We start from the raw sequence: 26,950 nt of genomic DNA, 5'->3' as shown, positions 1-26,950 counted from the left end.
AAATTATTATTATTATTATTACTATTACTATTATTATTATGATAATAATAATAATAATTTTATCATTGCTAGTTTATTTCTATTATATGTATGCGTTTATTTAAATTAGACATGTATTTAAATGTTTTTGTTTTCCATCGCCCTTTGCCCCGGATGTATTGGCTTCACCGGAAGTTTATTTCCGTCCCGCTGTGAGGAAGCTATGGCGGCGGACACTTCGACGGAGCTGCTGTTTCTTGATACTTTTAAGCACCAGAGTGCAGAGGTAATTTTGCGCTTTACATTGAATCATTGTCCCGTATTACCTCCCGTATATACCGCTTGCTAAATTCATATCGATTTCATCTTAAGGGTTTTTTTTTTATTAATGCTGCACAACTTTGTCACTAACGATGCTAACTTGGCTAACGTTAGCAGTTGTTTGTTGCTGCAGATATAACGGTCATAAAAGGTTGCCTTTAAATCATGTTTAAGGCGTTTTTTATATAGTGTGAAACCGTTTCATTATGTATGATATAAAGTAAATATAGTATCTTAACATTACACAACGTCATTATTAGCCTTTACAGACTGTTATTCTAGTGCTGGATACCTGACAGGCTAATGCTACAGTATGACAAAAATCCTTCCAGTGTTTATATTAAATGAGATGGAAAAATAACTGGTGGTTTTTATGCTGAATTGGATGACTGCGATATTTTTTTGTTTTGCAGCTAACCAACGTGGACGTGGTGCGGTTTCCTTGCGGGGTTTTGATCACAGAGGTTCGGGTCATTCCTCCAGGAATCAAAGCTCATAGTAATTTACCTGACAACAGAGCATTTGGGTAAGAGCTACAGCACATTCACGTACGCTTCACAACCTGCAGTCTTGAACAATAGCATTTATTGGCTATTTTTTTAATGCATGCGGTCTGATGAAAAATGCTGTACCCTGCAGAAACATTCATTATCCTTAAGGTCTTCCCTTTTTGTCAGTTTACCTATTATAAACATCAGTCATGACAGCGACTGAAAAATGGAAATGCAAACAGTTTTTAAAAAGCCTTATTGATCAACATCTTTATACTTATCTCATTTGACTATTAATATCCATAAATGAGAAGAGTAATCTAAGTGGCAGGTATAGTCCACTCGATGCAAACATCTGTTTAAACACACCTGTTCTGTGAGGGCTTCTGAATTTTATTCAAGAACATTGGAAAATACATGGGACCATGAACAACAAGTAGCACTGAAAAATTGAAAGCTGGACCTTGTCTAGAATCCACTGGCAAGGGACTTTACTGTTACTGCTGTTTGGAAGAGGGCTATTATATTCAAAATACTTTGTTTCTTTAGTATACAAATTAGTGTGCTACTAGCACAAATTACCAAAACTATTATGTCCACTTTAAGTAAGTTAACTTATTCAGAGATCAGCTGATTATACAGTGAACAGAAGTGGAAGTTTGTGTCTCTGGTTAATTACTGCCTTACGTTGCTTGTTCTGTTTGTAAATGGCATGTTTTTGTCTCTAAGGGTTGGTGATTGACAATTATTTGAAACAAGTAATTAATCGCCACTCTAAGTTCAGTAATTGTTACATCCTTAGTTGAGAAATAGAAGGCGTCTAGCAAAATAAATGTTTTGTATTAGAGATTGACTGAAAACAGGGTTTTTGTTTTGTTTTTCTTGGGTGGTGCCCATACTGATTCTTTTGACATCAAACAATGATAACAAATGTTGAACAAGTCTCAATTTAAACTAAAAGAATAAGTTAATAACAGATCAAAGTAAATATTATCAGTGGATCCCAACTGCATGCCCCTTTTATAATCTCAAGGAATGATCGCTGAATACACTAAGTCATCAAACTCATGCACATATTAGACAATACAAGTAAGACACTCTAATATTGGCCAAAAATATCGGTATTTGTATGTTCGGTGAATATCTAAAAAGCTAATTACAACTAAAGATTGACTTATACATCAGCCGACCAATAATTTTGGCGGATAGTTGTTTTTTTTTTTGTTTTGTTTTTTGTCTTGTATTGGTATCGGTCAATACATGCATGTGTTTGCTGATTAATTTGTGCATTTAGCTGCCATGTCTTGAGATCACGTTGGGCTCATGCACCTCCCTTCATTTGCTGTACGTTGCTAATATATTTTTTTTGATCTGTTAATACCTTTTTTTTTCTTTGTTTAAATTGAGACTTCTCTCATGTCATTTTATGTCATGTCATGTTTAATGTAAACAATAGTGGCCTAAACCAGGGGCCATTTATTTTAGAATGTATTTCATAAGTAAAACAATATATAAATTGATTTATAGGTACCTCTTTCATGGCTATTTACTTATTCATTAGACATTCACATTTATGTTTTTCATAGTGATGTCTGGAAAGGGAGGCCCTGCCTATAGAATTTTCCTTGACAAATTTTAATAATATTTACAATGGCTATTGAAGTGATGTGAAAATAATCGATATTGGCATTGACCTTAAAAAACCTGTGTTGGTCAATATCTAATTACAACAAAAGAATTGAAAGTATCCAAGAAGTCCCTCAATTTTAATCACACTATATTTAACAAAAGTTAGATAGAAAAAATTCTCCCTCCGACCCTTTGGTTGGCGGTAAAACACTTGAAGTGGGTTTGTCACCACACAAAAATGTAGATAGATTTGCAGCTAGCTTGCAGGTCCATGCACGCAAGTTGAAGATGGCACTTTTTCACACAAAGATTACAGAAAAGTCCTGCAACAATGGACTCTGGGCAAGCAAGCTTTCAAAAGGTTGCTTGCCCAATTGCAGATGCTAGTTAAATAAATGTGCACAATAAATAACCCAGTAACAATAGCAAAAATTTGCATACAACACTTATCCTCGTATCGATACCATGCCAAATTAGTATTGTATCCGGCTGCAGTCTTTTGGTATCAATAGTTTTCTGAGTATCTATACTTTTCACAACCCTAGTGAGAATTTGCATTAAGGCCCCAGAAAAAGATATGAGCAATGTAGATGTAATTTCTGTCTTAGTCTTCAATATTCTCTGTTAGTTCTACATATTTCCATTTTTTCAAAAACACCATAGTCTTTCCTCAGTGCAGACAATCCTGATTGTTGCTGTTATTAAGCAGTACCCTAGGGAGATTGTTTGTAGACATCTAATATCTATGCTTTGGATGGGTTTGCATAAAAGTTTTAATTTTGAAACCTGCCCTGCATTTTTGTGCAGGTGATGATTTCTAATAGGAATGTTGATCCTGTTTGTGATGTAATCTAAAAGTTATTAAGACTGTGAAAATCATTAACAAATGGATTTGATAGCTTTCAATAGAATACTCTGCTAAATGTCATTTATGATGACTTTTTTCCTCATCACATATTTTTAGAAATAGATTTTTGAGAACTCTTCCTTGGCTAATATCTGTGCTGCAAACTTTTTGTCGTTATCTTAAAGACCGATAACTCATTAAGTCCATGTAATTATGTTTAAAGATGCAGTGATGCAAACAGGCAAAAGTCCTAACTGTGTAATTGCTGTATTTACAGGGAGACATCTCCTCATGCCTTTCAGTTGGAGTTGTTTTTCAACAATGTCACCAAGCCCAACAGCCCCACCTTCCACAGACTGGGCAGGTCAGAATTATTTCCAACCTTTTCTTCTATTATTTTGTCATTTTAAACCGTCTCATACTCATTACCTACATTTACCGGTCGCTTTAGATAGAAGAGTCTGTCCCACCAGTAGAACCAGTCACAGCAGCATGTGGAACAGGTTTTCTTAGGACTGTTGTTCACCCATCCTTATTACCGGCTCTGCGTTTTCTCTGCCGGCTAACTGGTCCGTCCAGAAAGCCAACCCCGCCCACACTGTATCTGAAAGTGACACAAAAATGTCCAGGGCTGAAAGTGAGAGGCGAAATGGAATGCTTTTGCCTCTAGTTTTATTCTAACCTTCTTTATAAGGAAGGTGTGTGTCGCAGCAACAGAGCGTTAACTTGTATGTAGAGTTCCCTTTTTGAAAGGATAACGGAGACACACCTGTGTTGTTCTTTGTCCTGGGAACGTCAGGAGGACTGGTTTGGCTAACCTCTCTGACTGCTTTAAACATGCTCCTTCTTCGTATCTGTAATGAGGTATTGAGCGTCGCACCAGGGCCACTTATTATTGTTTATAGATCCCTTAAAGCAGAGCTCCTCCACTCTGGTGCTAGGAGTATGAAAGATCTGAAGAAATCCCTAATGAAATGAAAATGCCTGTCTGTGTTTTTCTCTTGGCTTTTGCATTTTCTTTCAGTCTTGTCTGGTTTATTTTATATCCACAGTTTGGAGTACGATGAAAATAAGTCCATCGTCTTCAGGCCCAGTGGAAAGGTGACAGATCAGTTACAAACTCCATAGTTTATGACCTGTTCTGTTGATTTGGGTCTAAAGAATTAGCAATGTGTTTGCAGGTGAACACAGATGGGTTAGTGCTCCGGGGTTGGTACACTAGCCTGACTCTGGCGGTCTATGGCACCTCGCAGCGTGCTCACGGACCGGACCATGCTTTACCTCCTCCACCACCACCGCCTCCCCCTCAACAACCAAGTGGGCTCAAGAGGATTGTAAAACAAGGTGGCACCACTTACCCTCTAACAGCTCTGATCTTTGCACAATTTACCAAAAGAAACCCATTTAGCTGACCAGCCTGTGATCTCTCAGAGCTGTTGAGTTGGCATGCTGATTGTTATCTGTGTTTGTCTTATTCTTAGAATGGGAGAAAGATGACCAGTATAATGGCAGCCCACCCAGACCGGGCCCCAGAGGGCCTCGGACTCCACCTGGACCTCCTCCCCCAGATGACGATGAAGAGGAGCAAGTCCCAATGGCAGGTAAGACGTGTCACTGGTATTATACCATGTAAACATACTGTTATGGTAAAGGATCCCATATCTGTGTTTTTCTCATTGCGCTCCTTGATAAGTGAAGGACGCGTTAAAAAACGTGAATTTTTAACCCCAAAATTCTCTATCCAAAAAATATGACATACAGGAAAATGACGGTACAATTTCATTCCTTTCAAAAAAACAATTTAAATTGAACACGGTCAACAACTGTATAACTCCATGCTGCGCAATCCTCTCACAGTCTGTATCAATTTCTAAAAAAAAAACTCAAAACAGGAAACAAGCCTTTCAACATGAAGGTAAACTTCAAAATAAAGTACACCTGTACTGATGTTGCACAACAATTCTTAATATTTCTATAACCTAAATTTTGTTTGGTTGCTTGTTTATGGCTCTAACATATACCAAAAAAGCAATAAAGGGGTGCTTTTACATAAGTATAATTATAGTTTTTTGTATTAGTTATACAGTCAGTTTTTTTCTGCTTTTTCTCATTTTAAAACAGCAAAATATGATATAATTTATTTAGATTTAGTTGCTAAATTATGAAGTGAAAATAATGAATTGTTTTCATTTAAGTCTTTGCTGCAAAGACAACTAAAAGTCCTGTCTGTTTAATCCTTTGTTTGCATCTAGAGGCTGACATTTTTACCGCAGATTTCACGTCTGTTAGGTGTTTCAAAGGCTTGCTACCCATTCTCAGTTGAACTAAGGTCAGGACTTTGACTGGACCATATTTTCTCTAGGGTTGCCCAGTATTTAGCTGATTCTTAGCACTAAGTGACCAGATTTGATGGTCTCTCAGTAAAATGGGTTAAACTTTGAGCCCCCAAAAAGGCAGATTTCAGTTATTTTGGATCTATTAATACAAACTACTTTTGTTTTCTTTAACTAGTAGCGTTGCCTTGTCATTTCCTTTTTGGCTGTGACACCACATATCAGCTGTGCTGCTGCCATAAACACCCTTGTTTATAGTTGTTGGAGATCGGCGTGTTTTTTCAGTGTAGTCCTGTTTAGGGGTGTGGGAAATAATCGTTTTGGCGATATATTGTGATATTCGGCTGCCCAATATAATATCGATCTTTCACTTCTTAGTATCGATTTTTTTTTTTTAAATGGTTACATAAAACATTGATGGGAAAATGGGCTACCTCTGCACCCCCACTCTGGCAGAAAGCGCTGTGGAGCCCTTTAACTGTGCGTGCAGCACCAAATCTGTATTTGAGGCAGTCACAGTGGAACAAAACCCCAAACAACATGGATAATAATACCTAATCAATATTTTCTGATGAAAACATACAGCACTTGCTGTTTTATCTCATCATTTGATTTTGATAGCTGGGGAAAATATGGCAATATATAGTGATACTGCAATATCGCGATAATATCGTATCGTGACCCAAGTATCGCGACATGTATCAAATCGCAACACTCATGCCAATACTCACCTCTAGTCCTGTTTCTCTGACTGACTGGCTGTGTGTGCTCTCTTCATCCTCTGACATGGGAGTTGGCTCAGAGCTCATGTGCCCGGCTATGTGTTTCCTGATCAAGACCGCCATTTACAGTTGCTTTTTGTATCTCTGCCTGTGTCTCCTTGACCCCAGTCAGCCTCTGCACACTGAGCCTGGTTCTGCTGGAGATTTCTTGCTGTTAAAAGGGAGTTTTTCCTCTTCACTGTTGCTACAAGCATGCTTAGTGTGAGGGAGTGCTGAAGAGTCAATGAGTCAATGCAATCAACTGGTTTTCCTTCGATAGAAAACTTTGAATCATTTTGACTGCATGATGTGGTTGAACTATAAAGGACCTTGAGATGACTCGCGTTGGGAATTGGCGCTATATAAATAAACTGAATTGAATTGAATTAACTCTACCTAATTATCAGTTATACGTGTTATAACCGATTTGTTATTTCTGATGTTTATTCTACAGTGGGTGTGGTCAAAGAAGAACCCAGCCAGGGCCGTGAGGATTACCTAGAAGCCGTGTCTCCAGAAAGGTCGCTGCCCGCTGACGAACCCTTCTCTGACGCCGAACCAGAGGAGGAAGGGGAAGAAGAGGAGGAGGAAGAGGAGCAGGAGGAGGAGGAAGCACGGACTGAGGGAAGCATGCAGGAGGAGGAGGAAGAAGAGGAGGATGAGGGTGAGGACGAGGACGAGGAGGAGGAAATGGAGGAAGGTAGGGGAGTTCTTGCATGAGAGTGGGGGAAAAAATCCACAATCCCAAATGGACACTCGGCCCGAAACCCCCCTTTGACGGTCCTTTGAGCTCTGCGAACGCTTGTGGTACGTCGCAGGGGGGGAGGGGGTACGGGGACAAGTTCCGTTTGGGACTGAGCAACAACTCAAGCGTTTGCTCAGGCATGCTGCAATCTACAACTGCTGGATGGTGCATTAAGCTCCTCTGGGAAGGGTTTTTGATTAACCCGTTTCATGATGCTTCCTCAAATCCGGTGCCGAGCATGTGCTTTAGGCACATTCTGCATGCTGTTACTAACCCTGCATGCTGGAGGGATGCTGCCATCATGAAGTAGCTTTGGTTTTGATGAAGGGAAAGAATTGATTTTTCAGCCTCCTCATTCTAACTCATTTTCCCCTCATTTATATAAAAGTATTTAATAGATTATAGCTCAGCTTGGCTGAACTTAATGCACTTCTTTGCCCCTCTCCTGCTAGGCGATGACGGATACGAGCAGATTTCCAGTGATGAGGATGATTTGGATAACGGTAGCTTCAAGCTGCCCACCTTCGACATCGACTACACACCGGAGGATCTCGCCTCTGTCCCTCCTGTCCAGTACGATCCTTACGAACGAGAGCTCAAACCTCTTGTCTATTTCACCCCGCCTTACAAGACTCGCTTTGACACTCAGTTGGAAAAGACCAGTTTAGAAGAACCAAGAGATGCTGGTGGAACAGAAGGAGCAGCAGGCGGAGAGGAGGCTGAGGCTGCTGCTCAACTAAAAGAACTACTGACTGGCACCGGTGATGACAGGGATGCTCGTTGGGTGACCGTTTTGGAGGAAGCTCCAGGACTTCTGAACAAAAGTCTAGCTTATCTAATTAAACAAGGACAGGAAGAATCTGAGCAGCCTGTTCGTGTTTTAGTCCAGTGGACTCTCCAGGCTTTGAGTATGGACATTGCGCTCACACAGCCGATAGCGCTCAATCTCAGACAATTGAAAGCTGGTGCGAAGCTGGCATCCTGTTTGGCAGAGTGTCCGCAGGGTCTAGCAGAGCTGCTGCGTGAAGGTGCCCTGAATGTGCTGCTGGAGCTGCTCCATGCTGAACACGTCTCCTCCACACTGAAGCTCAGTATCCTCAGAGCGTTGGATGCTCTCATCAGTGCTCCTGCTGGAGTGGAGGCTTTCCTGCAGGCTGGGAATTCAGGGAAGAGTGGCTATCAGGTTAGCAGGATTTTTAATATCGCTTTTATTCATTTGTAAATAATAGTTAGATAATAGGCATATATCCATCACCCGTAAAGATAAAATTACTATAATGATCATGTGTATAGGTGCTCTAAATAATGTCATTAGGATCAGAGCTGGCTCTCAGCACTCACTTAGTGGTTCTGGAACAATATTTGTTTTGGCGTTAACAATGATTTTCTTCACAGCGTTTGGTGGAGCTCTTCCTGCTTGAAGAAACGGTCCGGGTTATAAATGCAGGAAACGCCATCTTACAGAAGAGCCACGTGTACGAGGTACTTGTCAGCCTCAGACAGGCGGCTGCAACTTGGAGTGAACCACAGCAGGTAACTGCACAGACTCACAGATATTAGTAGGGGTGGGTATTGGCAAAGAAGTCATGATTTGATTCGAATCACGATTCACATGCCACGATGCGATTCTATCACGATGTATCGTGATAATTGAAATATTGCGATGCATGGCTATGCATTGCGATATTTTCACTGAACACTGTAAGAAAAAGATGCAGCCATTACCAGTGGCTGACTGGCTGGGTATGATCTGGATAGTGTCTTCAATTGATACATAACTGAAAGCAACTGGATTCGTACATAGCTGTATTTATTGAAATGACTTTTGGAGGTGTTGCCATGAAAACAAATACTGGACACAAATATTACTATTACTGATGTGGACACACTGACAAAAAGACCTTAGGATTCATCAAACTTAAAATAACAAAATAAAGATAATCAGTGCCATTTACATGGCCTTAGTGGTCCTTTTAACCAATGAAACGAAAACATTCAAATGTATATTTCCCCTTTTGCAAATGACGTGCGTCATATCAATTTCGTTTTTACCTTCTTTGTTTTTAAAGCCAAAATGCATCCAAGCATCTGACTTGAAATGTGATGGAGCCGCAGGGTGAATTTTCATAGTGTCCTTCATGTTTTATTTCATATGATTCGTCACAGTATCTCACGGCCGGAAATGCTTGTGACACAAAGCAGCGGGCGTCAACACATCCGTAGCGACATCTGCTGGACTGGAAGTTGTATTCCACTTGGTTTGGCTGATTAGCGCCAACCATTAATGTATTTTATTTGTTCTTTTTTTTTATTTTATTTTTATAATCGATTCTTGCCTTCAAGAATCGATGCAGTAGATCACAAAAATTAGAATCGCAATGCATCGTCATGACGATTATTTTGCACACCCTTAGATATTAGGCCTGTCATGATTACAAATCAAGGTATTGCAATAAACAATAATATTGTTGTGTGGAGTGCATTTAAAACAAATAAAATGATGATTACATAATAATAGAAGTGCACTTTCTCTGAGACCAGTATATATTTTTTTTTATTTATGTATTCATTTTTTTGACTTGGTGTTTTTACAACAAAAAACAGGTAATCTGAAAAAGCTGCTGCCCTGATAAAACAAAATACATGAAAAGATGTTACTAGTATATTGATAAATATTTCAATCTAGTCCTCTTTCCTTGTTTAAAGTTGGTCCTTTTTCTCCTATTTTCTTCTTTGGGTTTCTCTTCTCCTGAAGCCTCTGATTATTCCTCAACTTTACATTAAATTATTTTTTCCACAATTCTTTTCCATTGAACTTTGTCTGGTGTTGTTTCCCTTGAGACGGATTCCCCGACTGCCACCAGCAGTTTTTTTTTTAATGAGAGGTCATATACAGTGAAACTAAGGAATAATTTGGTAATTCTATAACCAGATATATATCCAGTTGTAAGGTTAACCATCTTGTTGTATTTGCACTATACAGCCAAATGTTTAATTGCTTGAAATTTTTTAACAAAACGTTCACCTTTATTTCTTCTGGGTGTAAGTCAAAGGCAGACATACACTGTGTGAGTTTTTGCCCTTTTTGGGCCGATTCTCCAGGGAGATTTTTTTGGATTGGGCCGTGTTTCAGCCTCATCCTGCGTCCTACGTCATATAGTGTACAGAGGGTAACGAGAGGGGATCAGCCTCTCACGACCACCACCCATCTATGTAATAAGCAGAGACTGAGTCTAAAAGGTCAAATTGATCATCTAAAAATCCCTGATTTCTGATTTTCAGGAGGAGATGGAGGATACTGAGACTCCCATGGAGGAGGATCCACCTCTTAGCTCCTCCCCTGTTGGTGAGGCTGAGCTTGAAAGGCTTGCTGGGGTTTTAGAGGAGCTTCATCACCTGCTGGAGACCGCCCCTCACTGCATGGTGCAGCCCCCTGGGAAAGCTTTCCCAACTACAGCCAGAATAACAGGACCCCCAGAAAGGGACAACCCTTACCCAACTTTGTACAGGTACAGCTGCCAAAGTCCTTCTAGTGCCTACCTCCAGGACTTTTTTTTTATTTTGATGAGCTAAATATGTTGTTTGTTTGCATCCTCTCCCTGTCAGGTACATGCACGCGTGCCATTTCTTAGAGAGCACTATCGTGGTTCTGTCAGCGGCTGCTGCGGCGGGACACGTTGGGATCACTCAGGCTGTCAGAGATCTCCTCCGCTTCCTGTCGCTCACACAGCCTGGCCTGCTCTTCCTTCTGTCCCAGGCCACACCCACCAACCTTCTGCTGCGTCTCCTGGCATCAGTGGCAGAAGAAGGCGAGGAGAATGTGCTGACAGCAGGGGAAGGGGCCCTCTCTGGGCCAGGCTTCGGTGAAGAGGGTTTTTGTATGTGGCTGATGCAGGCCCTCCACGCTCTGCAGGGTGTGTCTGAACTCATGGGCCATGTGGCAGCTGGAGGAGAGGGAGGGATGGGCCTAGAAGAAGGGGACAACCCTGAGGTCCTGGGCATGCTCCATGCCCTTTACCTGATGACTTTCACACAGACCGGTCGCAGCGCGGTGTCTCATGTTTTTAGCCTGGAGAACAACCTGTCCTGCCTGGTCGTCCTCATCCAGCATCACAGCAAGGAGACACAGGGGTACAGCTGTCTTTAATTGGTTTTGTGCACCAATCAGTCATCCAGAGAGCAGAATCCAACAGTTTATAATTATTGGACTGATTAAATAATGAAAACTCTCCTAAATAAAGCTCAAAACTCCCATAAAAAAATCAGCCAACATCTACTTTGTAATTTTCTCTGTTTGATTACAAAAGTCAGTTAAGACCTAATTAAGGTGTTATCTCCTTTAGTTTATTTTGTTGAATTTTAGCCAAGATGTCCAACAGAAAACATCAGAGGAAGCTGGAAGGAGAAGGAGCCTGATTGGTGCATCTTTGCTGGTCTTTCCAAATGTTTACGAATATGTTTAACTGCAGTTGTTTGCTGTTTTTCTTTCAGTGAGGCCAAATCTCGTAAAGCAGTGACGTATAACTATGCGTGTATGTTGGTATTAATGGTGGCGCAGACCTCTAACGAGCTGCGGATGATGGAACAGTATGCTGCTCCGCTGCTCGCTGTAGCCAAGGCCGATGACGCTAATGCCAAACTGCAGGGTGAATATGACCACAGTGCTCTTTGCTGATGGAGAACATTTTAGATTTTGATCATATGGGTTTTAATTAATACATTTTTTTACATTACAGAGCTTAGTAAATGGTTGGAGCCTCTGGAGAAGCTTCGCTTTGAAATTAGCAGCATTCCTACTCTCATCAACTACATCAAACAGGTGAAGGTTTCTTTTAAGTACCTCAGTACAAATTTGGTTAAAGAAGATGTTATTTTTCCTTTAATATAAAGATAAGTTTTCAAATTTTATGTGAGACGGTACTTATACCCTTTTGATGTATTTATACCATGAGTTACTGCCACATTTTATGTCCCTTTTGGATTAATAAAACATTTTTTAATTGAATTCAACAGAATTAAATTACTTACTGCTAGATATTTTTTAACTTTGTAGCATTTTTTTTTTTAGGTAATAAAAATCTTTTTTTTTCTTAAGCCACCACATTAACCGTGCTTGCATTTCTCAAGCTGATGCTGCTTTCTTACAAACTGTGACAGCTCAGATTCAGGGTGGCGTTAAAGCTGTCACAACATTTTAGGAGACTATAAATTGCCAACATATCGCTTCACGGTAGAAATGCTGCATATCTTTCGTATGGTGAGCGACGGGTGCAAACGCGCAATAAACAATAAAAAAAGCTGCAAAAACATGTTTGGCACTAAAGAAAAATGTTGCAAACAACAACCTGAATTGCTTCTAGCAGGAGTCGAAAAAAGAACTATCCTCAACAAACACTCAGTGCATACAGGAAGTCAAGCTTTATGACAGGATTTAAAAAGAATAAAGAAAGTTGGAAGAAGAAAGGACAGGTTTGCTATTTTTCATTTTATTGTCTGACACAGTATTACAGAATAACAGCATAGTTATGTATTGTAATATAGGTAACTCTATGGTCTGATATAGTTTGTTCTTTGTTCAACTCCTTCTACTGGTCCGGACGGCTTCAGTTTTTCAGAGCAAGTTGGCACAACATTTAGTTATTTTATTATTTATTTGCAACATGATGTTTGTGGTTGCTGCATTGTTTGTTTTTTTGATTGTAGGTTTTTGCTTCTATTTTTAATGATTTGTTTTGTTTGTAGTGTTTTTCTGTTGCATTTATTTTCTAATGTGTGTGTTTTGGAGTTTGCATCATACAAGGTTTTTGCATCTAGTTTCCTTGTTTACTGCATGTTTGCAACTTGGTACTTTTGGGCTCAATGCCACAAAATCTTTTGATTGCTTACATTGATTATGTTTTGTTTTAATGAATAACCAGTAGAGCATATTTATGAAGTCGAAGGCAAAGGAAATCATAGTTTTAAAATATTTTTGTCGATTAAAGTCTAAAAAGTGTGGTGTTTATTTATGTTCAGCTCTCTTTTCTCTGATGCTCCTAAATAATTATATGTGCAACCTTAAGATGGATGATGTACACATTAGCCCCATGTGTAATGACAAACCAAAACAGTTAAAATGTGCAATAGCTGAATCAAAAAAATCAGGAAATACTTTTTATTTTAACTCAAAGATGTGACTGTCAGTTAAAAGCTTGTGAATTCTAACAGAATAAGTGTTTGTTTGCTGTCAGAACGTGGAAAATGTATTAAATGCTGATGGATTTGGGCTGGTCTCTGCTCTGAGAGTGCTCTATCACATTGCCTGTCCACCTCCAGCTGTTGAAGGTAACAAAATAAATTATTTCAAACAATACAATTCACTAAAGGGGTTAAATCTGCCGTTTATTTTGTTGGTTGCATTTCACAACTTTACTTCCATCCCCATTCTGCAGGTCAGCAGAGGGATCTTAAGTGGAGTCTTGCAGGCGTCCAGCTGTTCTCCGGGGAGGGTCTGGATACATGCGTACGCGTCCTTCAAAAGCTTTGCAGCGTGCTCCTGCAGCCCTGGCGAATGCTTGGGCACATGGGTCCAACACCGCAGCGCTGCATGATCCTTAGCATATGCATCAGCACGCTCAGGCTGCTGCGCACCATGCTGACCGAGCTGCTCCGCGGGGGAGCTTTTCAGTTCAGAGACACTCGCGTTGCCAATGTTTTGGTTACGCTCCACATGATAGTGTGCTCCATTCCAGCATCTGGGCGTCTGGATGGAGAAGAGACAAGAGTGCAGGCCCTCATCGTGGATGTCCTGCTCACCTTCACACAGGGCGTCAGTGAACAGGTTGGTGTCTCACACTGAAGACATGGTTACATGGAGAAAATATGAAAGAAACTTTGTTTTTCTCAGTCTGTTTGATGGGATGAATGATTATCTCTGCAGGTCACTCACACAGAAGAGACTTTGGCCAGTAACACCTGGTCTCTGATGCTGAAAGAAGTCTTGAATTCCCTTTTAAAAGCTCCTGAAGGTTTGTTCTCAGGCCTGACGCTGCTGTCTGAGCTGCTGCCTCTTCCTCTGCCCATGCAAAGCACTCAGGTGACTCAGTCGGTTCTCTTCAGCACCCGTTCTTTTCAGTGACCTTTCAAACGGACACTAACATCCTGATATTGATCTCCAAAGGCACTATCAATCCAAGATGTCGCTATAGCCTTAAACACTAGGAAGCTGTGGAGCATGCACATTCGGGTCCAGTGGAAGGTCCTGTCTGAGGTGCTGAGGTGTGTGTGCTCCACCAGCTGCCCGCCTCTCCTCACCATGCTGAGGAGGATCTGCGTCCAGCTGGCAGACCTGTCCTCACCCACTGCAACGCTCGTCATGAAGACCGTGTTGGAGCTGCTGTCTGAGGAGCTGCAGCCGTGAGTAAAATCTACTCCTTTTTGCAAAAGTTATTCAGAACCCTGGAATGTTTTTACTTTTTTTATTCGAACTGTTGATGCATCTTTGGGGGGTTTATCTCAAAGTTAAGGACAAAGTAGGAAATAATTGTGATGAAAATTCGATTTTTAAGAGTCTGCAAAACTCATAGAATCCAAATCAACCAGCAGTAACCTGTTCGCAGCATAGAGGAAAACAAACTGCATACACCAACCACACTTTATCAAATAGTCATGGCAGCATCATGCCCTGGGCTTGTATTTTTTTAGCAGGGGCAGGAAGACTAATCTAAAGTTGTTTGCGAGATGGGGGACCTGAATGGAGAGGAAAAGTGAGCAGACCCTGAGGTCAGGCTCGCCTTTCAGCATCAAGCCTCATCCCCTTTATCAAGTTCTTGTGTCAGAATAATCCAGTCAGATCCCCAACTGTATTAGAAGTCTGTGACAAGATTTGAGCATTTATGCTCATTGACACTTTTCATCGACTATGACTGAGCTTAAGCCGTATTTTGACGAATAAATTTCAACGATTTAATTATGTAGGTGTCTAAATAAAGCACTTGCAGTGCTAGCAAACTGTGTTTCTAGAAAGTTTTGGCTCGGGAAGAGCTGAAAAAAATGCAAGACGTTTCTGTTTAAAACTGTTTAACCTTCAGAGAACTTTTCTGTTTATGCTGTAAACTCATTTGCTAATCACAGGGCGGAGGGGAAAAGTGTTTGCTGGGGCCAAGTCCTGCGTCTTCTCTCTCTGCTGGATGCTCTGGTGTCACAGAGAGCCTGCAAGAGCTCCACGCTTCACCTGCTGTCCAGCTTGGTTTCTGGAGAAGAACAGGTGGCAGACCTGTTCCCTGTACTTTTGTCTCTGTTGGTGCCCCCTGCTGGTCACTCCTTACAGCAACAGCAGTGCAGTGTGTTAGTGGGAACCATATTGCAGTCATTGTGTGACCAGGTAAGATCTGAGGAACTACTAAGTGGGGAAGAAATATGTTAAGTTAAACCGTGTATTCATCGTTGTTTTTTTTGTTTCTTTTTTCATCAGGACATTGCTCTGGTGGTGCCGCCTCCTGGAGAGGCCTGCATGTCAGAGGCTGAACAGCTGGCTAATGCACTTCCAGGCCGGGAGATCATGTCTTCAGTGTGTAATTCCCTCTTGGAGGTCTTAGGGAATAAAGAGGCCAGCATCCCTCTCCTTCTCACCTGCATCAGGACATTGACGTTCTTCACCGAGCACGACTATGGAATTTACCACCTCAAAGTGTAAATAACAAGTTCTCCTCTTTTCCTCTGGTTTCATCATATTTGACGTATGTTTGAGCTTCTGGCATTTTCTAAGTTTTCAGACCTCACTTCTTTTTCTTTCTTCTAGCACATTGAGGAAACATGGTTCAGAGATCTTCTCGCTGTTGAAAAGGCTGGTGGTTTCCTTTAATAAGGACTCAACAGATCTTATTTCAGCTCTGCTCGACTTTCTCCGGCAAATCCTGAACACAGATTCAACGGTAAAGTTAGTTATTTATACTATAACTACATAAAATAAAGTATTTTATGGATACCGATGAGCACCAACGGGGAATACTCCAGTTTGGACATAGTTTGTTTGAAATTATGACCAGTTTTATACAATTTTAACTTAACCTGATATGTACAGCACTTTGTGGCAGCTTTGGTTGTTTTAAAGAGGTCTATAAATAAAATTGAGTTGAGCTGAGTGATGGACACATGATGATCCATGAGAGGTGGCATCAAATTGATCATCTGATAACTGAATAAGGCAGTGGCGTAACAACACAACAATAGGCCCGTAATCAAAATTATCTGGGTGGCTGGCCCCTATATAAAGTACAACACGTGATAAAGGTTCAGGATATGGCGACCGTTCCATAAATCGGCCAAGAAGATACAATTATGTAATTCTAAGTAGTATATGATCACACATCACACATGGAAAAATAGTGACTGCGCACCTTTAGTGGTACCATTGGTGACAGCGCACCACCACGTCACAGACATCCCAAGTTCCAAAAACTCCTTTCAGGGAGATGCTTATCCAACCTTGAGTTTCACAGCCCCCCCTCCTCACCCATGCTGTCTCCATTCATCTCCTGGTCACAATCTTTACTCACTGTAGCAGCAACGTCCACCTCTCCCTCTTCGGTTCTTTGAAAGAACGGGTTTATTTTTGGGAGTTTTTTCCGTTCTTCCAGCAGTTCCTCTTTCCTTTTTCTTTTCTGGAATCCACTTAAGTACCTCTTTTTGGTATCCATCGTCGTTAACACATTAACACATTGCATGTAACAGTTATGGTTTTAATCTACGCTCTAGATTACCCATAATTCCAAGTTGTAATGTAAAAAATAAAATCTGCTCAGTCTGCTTTCGTTGAGGTGTCTCTTTGTTTCAGTCAGCTTAAAGCAGGGTTTCCGCAGGTCATTAAAAATACTTAGAAGTCACTCGATTATTATTTTTAAATTAAGGCGTTAATTGGGATTAAAATTCATTAAATTCGATTACCGTGGCATTTAAAATGCTTTATTAAAAAAAAGTTTATAAAATCAAATTTATCACATCGCGATATATTGCGATATATTTGCGTGGAACTGCTTCGGGTAGAGCGTAAAGCCGTATGTTCGGAAAAGAAGCTTGAGGCAGAGAAAAAACTACAGAATTGGAAAATGCGAATTTCAACAAAAGTGGCTGGAAAACGAGGAGTTCGGAACATGGCTGCAGCCTCTCGATGGCAAAGATGACGAAGGATTTTGCCATGTTTTTATATATATATATATTTATATATATATATATGAGTCATGGATACTTGTTGATGGCATTAAAAATATTTCTAATAGCATGAAAAGAGCATTAAATTAGAGTCACTTATTCCTGTATAAACCCTGTAAAGGGCCTGAAAGGCTGAGCTCTTCTATAAAGGAGTAAAGACTCATTAGGCAGAATGGGAACTATTCAGATGAAATTTTGGGTATTTTGACTTACAATCAGACTGGTTTTAATTGCTTGACCACCAGCAAAAACGCATACCCATAATGACATCCCTGTCTAATGCATTCAAGAGGCATTCTTTGTCTAATGATGACAAGTCACTGATTTTGAATCACTGTAGGGTTCAAGGGAAAGTACCTACAAAATATTTTCTCAACACTGTTTAACACTAGTGGCCAGCTTCTTTGAATTTGAGTTATTTACACACTCTTACACAACAGTATTTGAACGACTTCTGCCGTCGGCTTGACTGGTTTTGCTTCTTAGAAAAGTGGATATTTTAGGACGATTCTGGATAGTGGAAGCATTTAAAATGCTAACTTTATTTTTTAGGGTTTGGTGTTTTAATTGCTGCTTGAAGTGAAAGGGAATCTTAGCTTGTCAATTATTTACCATTTTTCATAGAAATTTTTTTATATAAATTTAGATATATTTATAACCTCAGTTCTCAGTACTTTAAAATAACCTTTATGGTTTTGTGAAATGATCGCTTGATTCTTTTTAAAACCTTTTTACTTTGTGTCAGCATAAACGGAAAATAACTTTTCCCTTTTCTAAGTTAATGATTCAGAACTATGAGCTTTGATTTGTTTGCAGTGTGCAGAGGAGGGCCAAGGGTCCAGAGAGGAACCTGTCTGTGTTGCTCCACGCCTGCTGTCTGGCTCAGAGATGAAGTCTCTCCTGCAGTGGGAGGACTCTGAGTCCCACCCACTTATGGAGCTAGAGAAGCTAATGGCGGTATTTATGATGAGCAGATTTACAGGTCTTCCTTCATAATGGTTGATGTAGCCATATTTGACTGCTTGTTTTCTTGTGTGCAGCAATTATGCAAAGAAGACGACTCCCTGGAAACCATGATGGAGAATGTAATTGTTCTGAAACAGACGCTGGAAACAGCCAAAGAAACGCCTTCAGTGGTAGAAAACGAACCCATTTTGCCCACACCTGAAACACTGGCCGCCCAGTTTAATCACAGGTTAGATTTCAACTTCATATGGATCAGTTCTAATAGTTGTTTTCAACCAACCAAGCATTAAATATTTGATTTCCTACAACAAAATGGAAGTAAAAAATAAAAATAAAGACGCTTTTGTCTGATCCCCCTGCAGGACGGTGTTTATCCTGTCAGAAGCTCTGGATGAACAACTTAAAGCTCTGTGGTTCTCTCCTTTCCAAAGCGATGAAATAGAACCTGACCTGGACATGGTAAGTGTTTTATAAGGCTCCACTTTTGGTTCAAAGATTTCATCTTTAGGCACAGATTAAGTTTTGGTCTGCTTTTATTTGTCTCTTTCTCCGAACGCTGGTTTAGGTGAAGGTGGATCTGGTAGGCTTGGCTCAGGAGTGCTGTCCAGAACTGGACCTGAAGGCTGAGCTGGAGCGCTCCTTCCTATCAGAGCCAACCTCTCCCGGTCACACAAAGACGTCCAAAGGATTCCGCCTGGGCAAACACAAACACGAGACATTCATCACATCCAGGTGCAGTGCAACGCTAGCTTCACCTTTTATAGTACAAACTTTACAGGAGGCTAAAACATAACCTTTGTTTTTGTGCTTCTTCCTGCAGCGGTAAGTCCGACTACATTGAACCTGCTAAAAGAGCCCACATCCTGCCAGCACCCCGTGGCCGTGGAGGTCGAGGTGGGTTTGGACAGAACATCGCCCGACCCCATGATATTTTCCGCCAGCGCAAGCAGAACACTTCCCGTCCTCCCAGCATGCATGTGGATGACTTTGTGGCAGCAGAGTTTAAAGACATTGGTAACCCACTTGGAATTCTTCCTCCTAAACGTCTGCCTAAAAACACACCCAAGCCCCCCACGAGGGGACTGTTCCCTGGTAACAGAGGCAGGGCGGCTTTTCACAGCCAAACCCGCTTTTTCACTCCACTGCAGCCCAAAGGTGTCCTGCTATCAGGTGACGTGTTTATTTTCGACATTGAAAGTTGTGCTTCCTTTGCTGGCCAGCAGAGGGTAACAAAGATTTTTGGTGCTGCAGGTAACTATGCTCGAAGAGAGGGAGGCCGTGGGTCATCATGGAGCGGCCAAGTTCCCACTGTGACCCACAGAGGAACCTACAGTGAACCCCGTGGGGGACAGAGCAACTTCGCCCGCGGGCCTCTGCCATCCCGACAGCCGCCTGCAAGTACGTTCACCGCAAACATGCATATACTAGAACATCTTCGCTAAGCATCAGCATCCTAAAGTTAATTTATTTCAGTAGTTCAATTCAAAAAGTGAAACTTCTTATATAGATTGAACATGCTCAGATGTTTCCAGACTCATGGAAAATATTAGAAAGACTGCTTAATGTAAGCCATTACAAAGATATTACTGCATATTCCAGTGACACCATTGACCCCCTTTTAATTCACATTTAGTGATTTTAAGGATCTCAGCTAGTAAACTCTATCATGCAAGCAGTTCAGGTGGTGACAATCCATCTGGGTGGCTGAATATAAAATTAGCTTGCAGAGTGTTGCATCTGACACCAATAATGTAATGCCGACTTCAGCTTGATAAATTGTGAAAAGGGGAAATATCAGATAAAAAGAGGATTCTTAAAGCAGCATTGCTCTGACCTTCTTATAGCCTACATCTGGGGCCTTTAATAGGGAGGGTCACACAACCTCTCGACACAAGTCTACTTTTACGAGTTTTACTACAAAATGCTTTTTACTTGTTTAATATCCTAAAAAAATCTTGCTGCTCTTTTTTGAGTACCGTAAAATGTTTTGCTACTGCATCCGGCGTCGGTAAACTAACCTTTTTAGCTTGTTTTTAAACTAAAGTGCTTTAGACAAGAAACAATTAATGTTTATGTCTAAATAAAATTACATTTTTTTTTGTACTCAAGCTTACCTCATATTTTTATATCTGGAAGTGTGAAGGTAACATGCAGTAAGAAGTTAATATTTCATTGGAGGTATTGGTCTCTCTTAGTTGGATTAGTTTCTTGGATTTCTTATTTTTCAAGTACTTTTTTGTTTATTTTATTACAGGTTTAAAAATACCAGAGTTTTCTCATAACTTAACTTTTTGGTCTGTCTTATTACATGATTTAAATAGTAAGTCAGATGTTGTGATCCATTACTCTGTAACTGAGAAACCTTTTTACCAAATACTTTTGGTAAAGAACTTGCACCAAGTGCTGAATGTAAATAGAATCAGCTTAGATTTCTGTTTTAAAAATACATTGAACATTTTTATTATCTTTTAATTCATAATAATTCAATTTATCAGTAAAACACACTTTGATACATTTGTGTGTGTAATGAATCTGTTCTGAGATTCACAATCTCTATTGTAACCATTAACCAAATTAGCTTTATGCATCTAATCTGAATTAATCACTCATATTTCTGGGCTGTAAATTTGGGAGAACATTGACCTAAGAAAGAACATTCTGTTCTACTATGTCCTGCCTCTTAGGTGCTTACCGGTTGGCCATTCGGGATCGACTCCCACGAGGCAGAGGAGGCACAGGACTGTCGTGGCTTGGTGGAGGAGGAGCCGGCGCTGCGGGTGGAGGGGGAGGAGGAGGAGGAAGGGGATCTCAGGGGAGCAAGTTCAGCGGTGGGGGAGGAAGTGGAGGTGGGAGGGGCAGACATGTTCGCTCCTTCACCAGGTAAATCCACCTGGGCAGTGACTTCAGCCTCTAGAGGGCTACAAAACGGACCAATATGGATTCATGTTTTCTGTCTCTATGGAAACGTCTCGGTATGGTGTCACACTGACTTTGTTGAGATGTTTACTTTTTTTATTTTGTTTTTGTTTTGACTCAGAATAATAAAGGGTGGATGTAACTGAGTATGTGTTTTAATAATAATAAAAATGGATGAATATTACTTTTCACACTTTAAAGGAAAGTGAGAAAAATAACATTTCTGGACTATTAGTAATCAGTGAAAACTGTGTGAATAGATTGTTAAACATCCTCAAGGGTTGGTAAACAAAAAAGTAAGGGACTCAGCTGACAAAACTTTTTTTTTTAGTTTTAACAGCACTAGTGAAGCCAAATATATAAAGGGCTATAGGGAAATGGCTATATGTGAAGGTGAACAATCTGCTTTGGACAAATTATCTCACTTATGGCAAGTTTTGAGTTTTGTCAAATGCTAATCCCACAATGTGACTCTATGGGTACACCATATTAACTATTGATGCACAAAGATCATCAAATTCTCTCCTCCTATGTATGCAGGCCACGCCCCCAGGCTCACAGCTTGTTGCTTCTCCTATTTCAGCTCATCTGCCCAGGCTCTGAAAACCCACAATGAAAAGATAAATAACAAAAAACTGCTGTTGACCAAAGTATTGAATCTCCACATTTAAATGTCTGTTTCTTTATGAGGCCTCTCATATTACAGCAGGTTATAGATAAATGTATAAAAAAACTAAAGTACATCTTTCATTATTTCATAATGAATCTTTATTTCTTTTTAATTTTTCTTAAGACATTTTAGCCAGCTACAATAGGTTTCCTTAAACTGAAACAAACAATTCACTTTTTGTTTATTTAATAAGTTAAATATAAATTGTTAGAAATGAGTTCGCTGGATGTTTTGCTCTATATTAAACCTTTCAGGCACCAATGTACAAAAACAAAGGAAGCATATGGTCAGCTGAAAACTGTTTTATTTCTTTTCTAACAAATGAATGAACTAGTAGACTATATAAGGGTATTTTTTTTATTTCAAAATCTTTGCTTAGAGAAATTTGTAAAAGATGCTTCAGTCTAAAGCTCTGGTGTATTCAGATGACCGTCACTTCACGGTTCTTCTTCTTGATGCAGTCTAGAGTCAGACTGCGGGTGCTGCCCTTACGGACTCCCTCCCCAAGCTGGGGGGAAGCAGGTGGGCCTGCAGCACAGGGAACCTGAGCAGAATGCAGAGACAGACAGGAGGCATGCAGCAACGCCTCTCTCTGCTGGTGTCTCGGTAGACCCGAGTGCGTTTCCCAGCTGGAAGCCTGCAGGTCACCCGTGGGCTGATCCCTGGCTGCCTGCTCAGTGGGAGGCTGACTCCTCATTGGCTGTATGTCTCTGAGGAGCTCCAGCAGCTCTCTCTTCTCCACCTCTGCTTCTGCCAGTTCTTGTCTCCTCAGACGCTCTGCTCCTAACAGGGCTCGCATGTCGCTCATCACACGGGTTAACTGACCCTACAGAAATAACAAACCCGATCAGATAGATCCGTGTGCTTTTCTGTGACAGCTGGAAATAGATCAAATAACCAAAATAAGCTCATCTTGTGATGGTCAGTTGCTGACTGCCTCTTATGCTTTACTGGGGAATTTCAAATGTCTACTTTTGTAGTTTGATTACTTCAACTGTTAGGGAGTGAAAATTCACCTTGAGCTCCTCTACATCACTCTTCAGCTGCGACTCTTTTTGCACCATGTGTCTCCTCTGGGAGTCCAGCCGGGACTCCATCTCTCGCCTCACCTCCTCCACCTTGCACAGCATCTCTGCCCTATGAAGGAAATGTATCCATATCATAAGATTCATCTATGAAGACCAAGCAGCAAACCAGTCAGGTCAGAGAGAAACTAAAAGAGTTGATGATATATCCTAAAAGATGATAGGAAGAAGAAAGCCATAAGACTGCAGATTTGTTTTTTTTTTTTAGAAAGCATGTTGGGAACATGTAGAAGAAGGATGCTCTGGACAGACACCAATAAAAATAAGAAAATTTGGCTGCAGATTCATCATCTTGACAGGACGAAAACTCTAAAGAGATGACCAGAGCTACAATAGATGAAATATTCCTATTTAAGAATGACCTGGTCAAAGTTCACAAAAAAAAAAATACACTTCTGAATCTGAGAATAATTAAAGGTTTGAATTTCACACTCTTTACTTAAGCTATTTTGCATTTGAAAATGAATAATTTCCTTCTGTACAAATTCAGTACGTTATTACAGAGGGCTGAATAAAAGTCACAACTTTTTAATATTTTCACTGCAAATAACATTTCCTTCTTATTTGCAAATGTGTGCCAGCAACCACACAGTACCATCCCAAATGTGTAATGATTCAGAGGACAAGGATGCTTGGTGGACACTCTGTGAACGAACCTCATCATCTCCACCTCCAGGCGCAGCTCTGCTACACAATTGTGCTGTGATTGCTCGGTGGCGTGGACCGTATGACCGCAGCCGTTGGGACACTCTCTACTGCGGTAGTTGCATTCGGACAGGTGGGCCTCCAAAGCCCGCCTCTCTACCTGTACAGGACAACCTGAGAGGAGACGGTCACCGAACAGTCACAGATGCAGCATGATTACTGTGTAACATTTCTGCAGATTTCTGCTGTTTTAAACGTTTGACTTGGTTTAAATCCAGAAGAAAGATTAGAGACAAACTAAAGACAAAAAAAAGCTGAAATCTGTTTTTTAGTCATTTTCTTTTTTTTGTCTAATGGCCAGTTTGCAATGTTTACAGAAAGATAAAACATACAACTTATTGTCTTAAGATCTTAAGATCTGACATTTCTGTTCATAAGTGTGCAAACTCCCATTTTTAGTTAGTTAAAATTAGCTTAATTGTCTGTTTTGGGGTTATTGTCCAGTTGGAACAACCAGATGAGTCAGAATGTGACCGATCTAGCTTTAGATCTGAGTTGAGCTTAAGAGTTTGAATGCGTCCTCTTTTCTCCTTATTTCATGTACTTTTAGCTCCGTTTACCAGTACCAAGGGTGGCAATAATGGCATCTCAGCATGACACTGTCTCCACCATGCCTGACAACAGGAGTAAAAGGTTTGGAAGCCTCTGCTTGATTCCCCTAATTCCTCTTTCCATTAATGCCAAATGGATTCATCTTTTTCTTGCCCGATTATAAATCTTTCTCCAGAAATCTTATGGTTGCATCAGCTTGGATTTAACTGTGGTGGCTTCTCAGTTTCTCCTAAACATCCTAAAAGCTATTATTTCATTAGTTGTTCTAAAAGGGAGAATCTCAATACCCCCCTCTACATACACGCATATATATTTATAATATTAATAAAACAGTATTGTATTTTTAAACAGCTTGACAAGACAAATGTTTAAAAAGATTTTAGTACCGGTAAATGTAAATAGAAAATCAGAAATGCATCTCAACTTTCACAGATCCGCTTCAACATCATGTTGAAGAAAGATCTGTAAGTTACTGAAAGAAGAAGAAAATACAAAGTCTTTTCACAAACAAAACCAGAAGATATATTTTACCTGTGGCTGGAAAAAAATCATTCATGGACATTTGAGTTATCAACACTGTGTTCTAGGATTTCCAACTGCTTAAGTAGTAGAGTTTTATTTTTTTTATGCATATTTATACTGAAGAATCACAACATTTCACAGATATCTCAGCAACAAAAGTGCACTGTATATTTTAAAAGCACTGCAAAAACAAACTTCACTGCATGTTCACAATTATCACTTTACGTACCACAGCGGTAGCAAATGTACTCTCCACCTAACAATGACAGGTCAGGTTTAAATGATGGGTTAAAAAGCACAGCTTTTCAGTGCATTAAAGTAGAAAAAATATATATAAGCACAAGACATATGTTGTGAGGGGGTTTGATGACCATATGGAGCCATGACAACAGATGAGCCACCTGTTGTTCAGCTAATGGTTTCACATTACCTATGTGTCACACGCCTCCCAAGAAGATACAACTTCAGTTTAGAGTTAGTGTCATAAATTAAACACTCAATATCTAACACATGCCTGGCCTTATTCAGAAAGTGGTTTTCTTACCTGTGTTGGAACAGGCTATAAAGGCAAACTCGCACTCATCCTCATGTGTGTGGACAGTCTCCAGGGAGCAGACCATCTCACATCCCTGTCCTGCATTCACACAGCGGATCTGCAGGCGGTTCAGGTCATTGCGCATGTACCTACCATTAAACAAGCAGAACCCCTCAGATATGTGTAATTCATCCCTGATGAAGGTGCTTTAACAGTGAGAAGTCAGCGGGTGCATGGATCCACCTGTACAGTGGTCTGAGACTGCTCACATCCAGGGGCTGCCTGTCTTCAGGACAGGAGTGATGATGGAGCAGCCAGCTGCTGATGCAGGCGCTGCAGTAAGCATGTTCACATGGCGCCTGGAGAGGGCGTTCCAGCACGTCCCGACACACACAGCAGAGCAGACCCTCATTGACATAGCCCACAAACCTATCCAGATCATAGCCCATCCTATGATTTTAAAAGGTTATAAATGTTATTAAGTACAAAAAATAATAATAAAAAAATAAAGATAACATAAACATATTAGAATGCAAACTACCTTCCTTTTCTAAAGCTCTCCTACCTGAAAAGTTAATCTTCATCCAGCTCCTCCCTTAACTTTCCTTTTTAGGTATGGACTTCACATGCACCTCCACAGGTAACCTTCCCTCTTTTCTCTTTGCTGCATTCTTTCCACCTTCATCCCCTCTGCTTACTCCATCCAGATCCAGGTGAGGGTCTCTTCTCCTGCAAAGCCCTCCCCTGCCTTTTGAGAGTGCGTCTCTGTGGGGAGGTTTCCCTGACAACAACCAGGCAGCTGTTAGATGAGATCAGATGAGACAGAATTACAGCAACAGAAACAGAGAAACTGCTGCAAAATGTCTCAGTTACTGCCTAAGAATTAAAGCCATGTTGGGACATGGCCATTAGAGATCTTTGGTGGTTCTGTCTCTCTTTAATGATCTGCTGCATCCCGAGGTCGCTCTGTCTCTGCCTGGGATTAACATGGATTACACTCTCTCCCTCCCTGATTGGATTAAAGAGTACACTACATCAGAGGACAGAAAACACACAAGGACAGGGATCAGAGATCACCCATCCTGTTTATGTCCCATAAGTTAGACTCAGCAGTGAAACACTGACAGTAACCGAGTAACTGTACAATCTTAACAGGTACTTCAATATAGGGTCCTAAGAAATTATAGAAACTTGCCGTAAAGTAAATTATACACATTTACCAGCATAGATTCTTTCAATGACAGAAAACAAATTGATATTCATGCTATTTTTTTCACAATAAATTACTAGACATGCATAAACACAGACATGTTTAACCTATTCAAAAAACATATCAGAATTGTAAACATCCACTTCAAGATTTTGGTGAATATTAAGCAAATAAAAAATATATAGTACCAGTATTTGCTGTCCCTTATTGTCCATTTATTGTGTGTAGGAATCTCGATATCAGCTTTATTCTGAATTTAACTTTGTTTCCTCAATAATTTAAAGTTTTCAGCAAGAAATTGAGAAAAAAAAAACTTGGAATGGTGGAGGTGCACACCGTGCAAAAACACACAAATTTAGGCAGTTTAGAATAACTATAAAACCAACATGGATGTATGAAGAAAGTTGGAAAAAGCGTCCATGTGCTCGTGTAAACCATGCAAACTACCCAAAGCAAAGCCTCAGCTGGGATTCAGGAACGTTCTTATTGCAAAGT

At 40.4% G+C, this 26,950-nt stretch overlaps 2 protein-coding genes across 4 annotated transcripts; one reads left to right on the top strand and one right to left on the bottom strand.

Moving 5' to 3' along the window:
• The first annotated feature begins 185 nt into the window (after window positions 1–185).
• On the top strand, window positions 186–21,380 carry kiaa1429 (KIAA1429 ortholog). Its single transcript, XM_015370447.1, has 27 exons — window positions 186–265; window positions 714–826; window positions 3,545–3,631; window positions 4,320–4,368; window positions 4,449–4,611; window positions 4,749–4,868; window positions 6,816–7,061; window positions 7,559–8,289; window positions 8,502–8,639; window positions 10,389–10,615; window positions 10,713–11,237; window positions 11,598–11,752; window positions 11,843–11,925; window positions 13,337–13,430; window positions 13,538–13,926; window positions 14,026–14,181; window positions 14,266–14,501; window positions 15,219–15,468; window positions 15,559–15,776; window positions 15,886–16,018; window positions 18,111–18,251; window positions 18,335–18,489; window positions 18,623–18,719; window positions 18,826–18,992; window positions 19,081–19,430; window positions 19,512–19,658; window positions 20,945–21,380. Exons 1-27 carry the CDS (start codon window positions 203–205, stop codon window positions 21,142–21,144), a joined length of 5,433 nt encoding a protein of 1,810 aa, XP_015225933.1. The 5' UTR covers window positions 186–202; the 3' UTR covers window positions 21,145–21,380.
• Window positions 21,381–22,032: 652 nt separating this feature from the next.
• On the bottom strand, window positions 22,033–26,152 carry LOC107082005 (RING finger protein 151-like). 3 transcript variants are annotated; one of them, XM_015370428.1, is made up of 7 exons: window positions 25,811–26,152; window positions 25,515–25,695; window positions 25,255–25,394; window positions 24,940–24,966; window positions 23,588–23,750; window positions 22,863–22,983; window positions 22,033–22,672 (listed from the first exon to the last, which is right to left on the bottom strand). In XM_015370428.1, the coding sequence occupies exons 1-7, from the start codon at window positions 25,827–25,829 to the stop codon at window positions 22,268–22,270; spliced, it is 1,056 nt and encodes a 351-aa protein (XP_015225914.1). In that variant the 5' UTR covers window positions 25,830–26,152; the 3' UTR covers window positions 22,033–22,267. The 3 variants fall into 3 exon arrangements, with proteins under 3 accessions (XP_015225914.1, XP_015225905.1, XP_015225923.1); XM_015370419.1 differs by having other exon boundaries at window positions 22,037–22,672; window positions 25,489–25,695; window positions 25,811–26,151; XM_015370437.1 differs by lacking the exon at window positions 24,940–24,966 and having other exon boundaries at window positions 22,039–22,672; window positions 25,489–25,695; window positions 25,811–26,150.
• Between the last annotated feature and the right edge of the window lie 798 nt (window positions 26,153–26,950).

This window comes from Cyprinodon variegatus, unplaced genomic scaffold (assembly GCF_000732505.1).
Source record: "Cyprinodon variegatus isolate N-32 unplaced genomic scaffold, C_variegatus-1.0 Scaffold2, whole genome shotgun sequence".
Taxonomy (NCBI): Eukaryota; Metazoa; Chordata; class Actinopteri; order Cyprinodontiformes; family Cyprinodontidae; genus Cyprinodon; species Cyprinodon variegatus.
The sequence above is the reverse complement of the archived record's forward strand: the minus strand, read 5'-3'. Positions and strand labels throughout refer to the sequence as shown.

Coding starts and splice junctions, on each gene's coding strand:
- kiaa1429 (XM_015370447.1), top strand. CDS start 203: ATGGCGGCGGACACTTCGACGGAGCTGCTGTTTCTTGATACTTTTAAG. Junction 13,927..14,025: donor CACAGGGCGTCAGTGAACAG/GTTGGTGTCTCA, acceptor TTATCTCTGCAG/GTCACTCACACAGAAGAGAC. Junction 14,182..14,265: donor TGCCCATGCAAAGCACTCAG/GTGACTCAGTCG, acceptor TGATCTCCAAAG/GCACTATCAATCCAAGATGT.
- LOC107082005 (XM_015370419.1), bottom strand. CDS start 25,694: ATGGGCTATGATCTGGATAGGTTTGTGGGCTATGTCAATGAGGGTCTG. Junction 24,967..25,254: donor TATAGCCTGTTCCAACACAG/GTAAGAAAACCA, acceptor TGTCATTGTTAG/GTGGAGAGTACATTTGCTAC. Junction 22,673..22,862: donor GTGATGTAGAGGAGCTCAAG/GTGAATTTTCAC, acceptor TTATTTCTGTAG/GGTCAGTTAACCCGTGTGAT.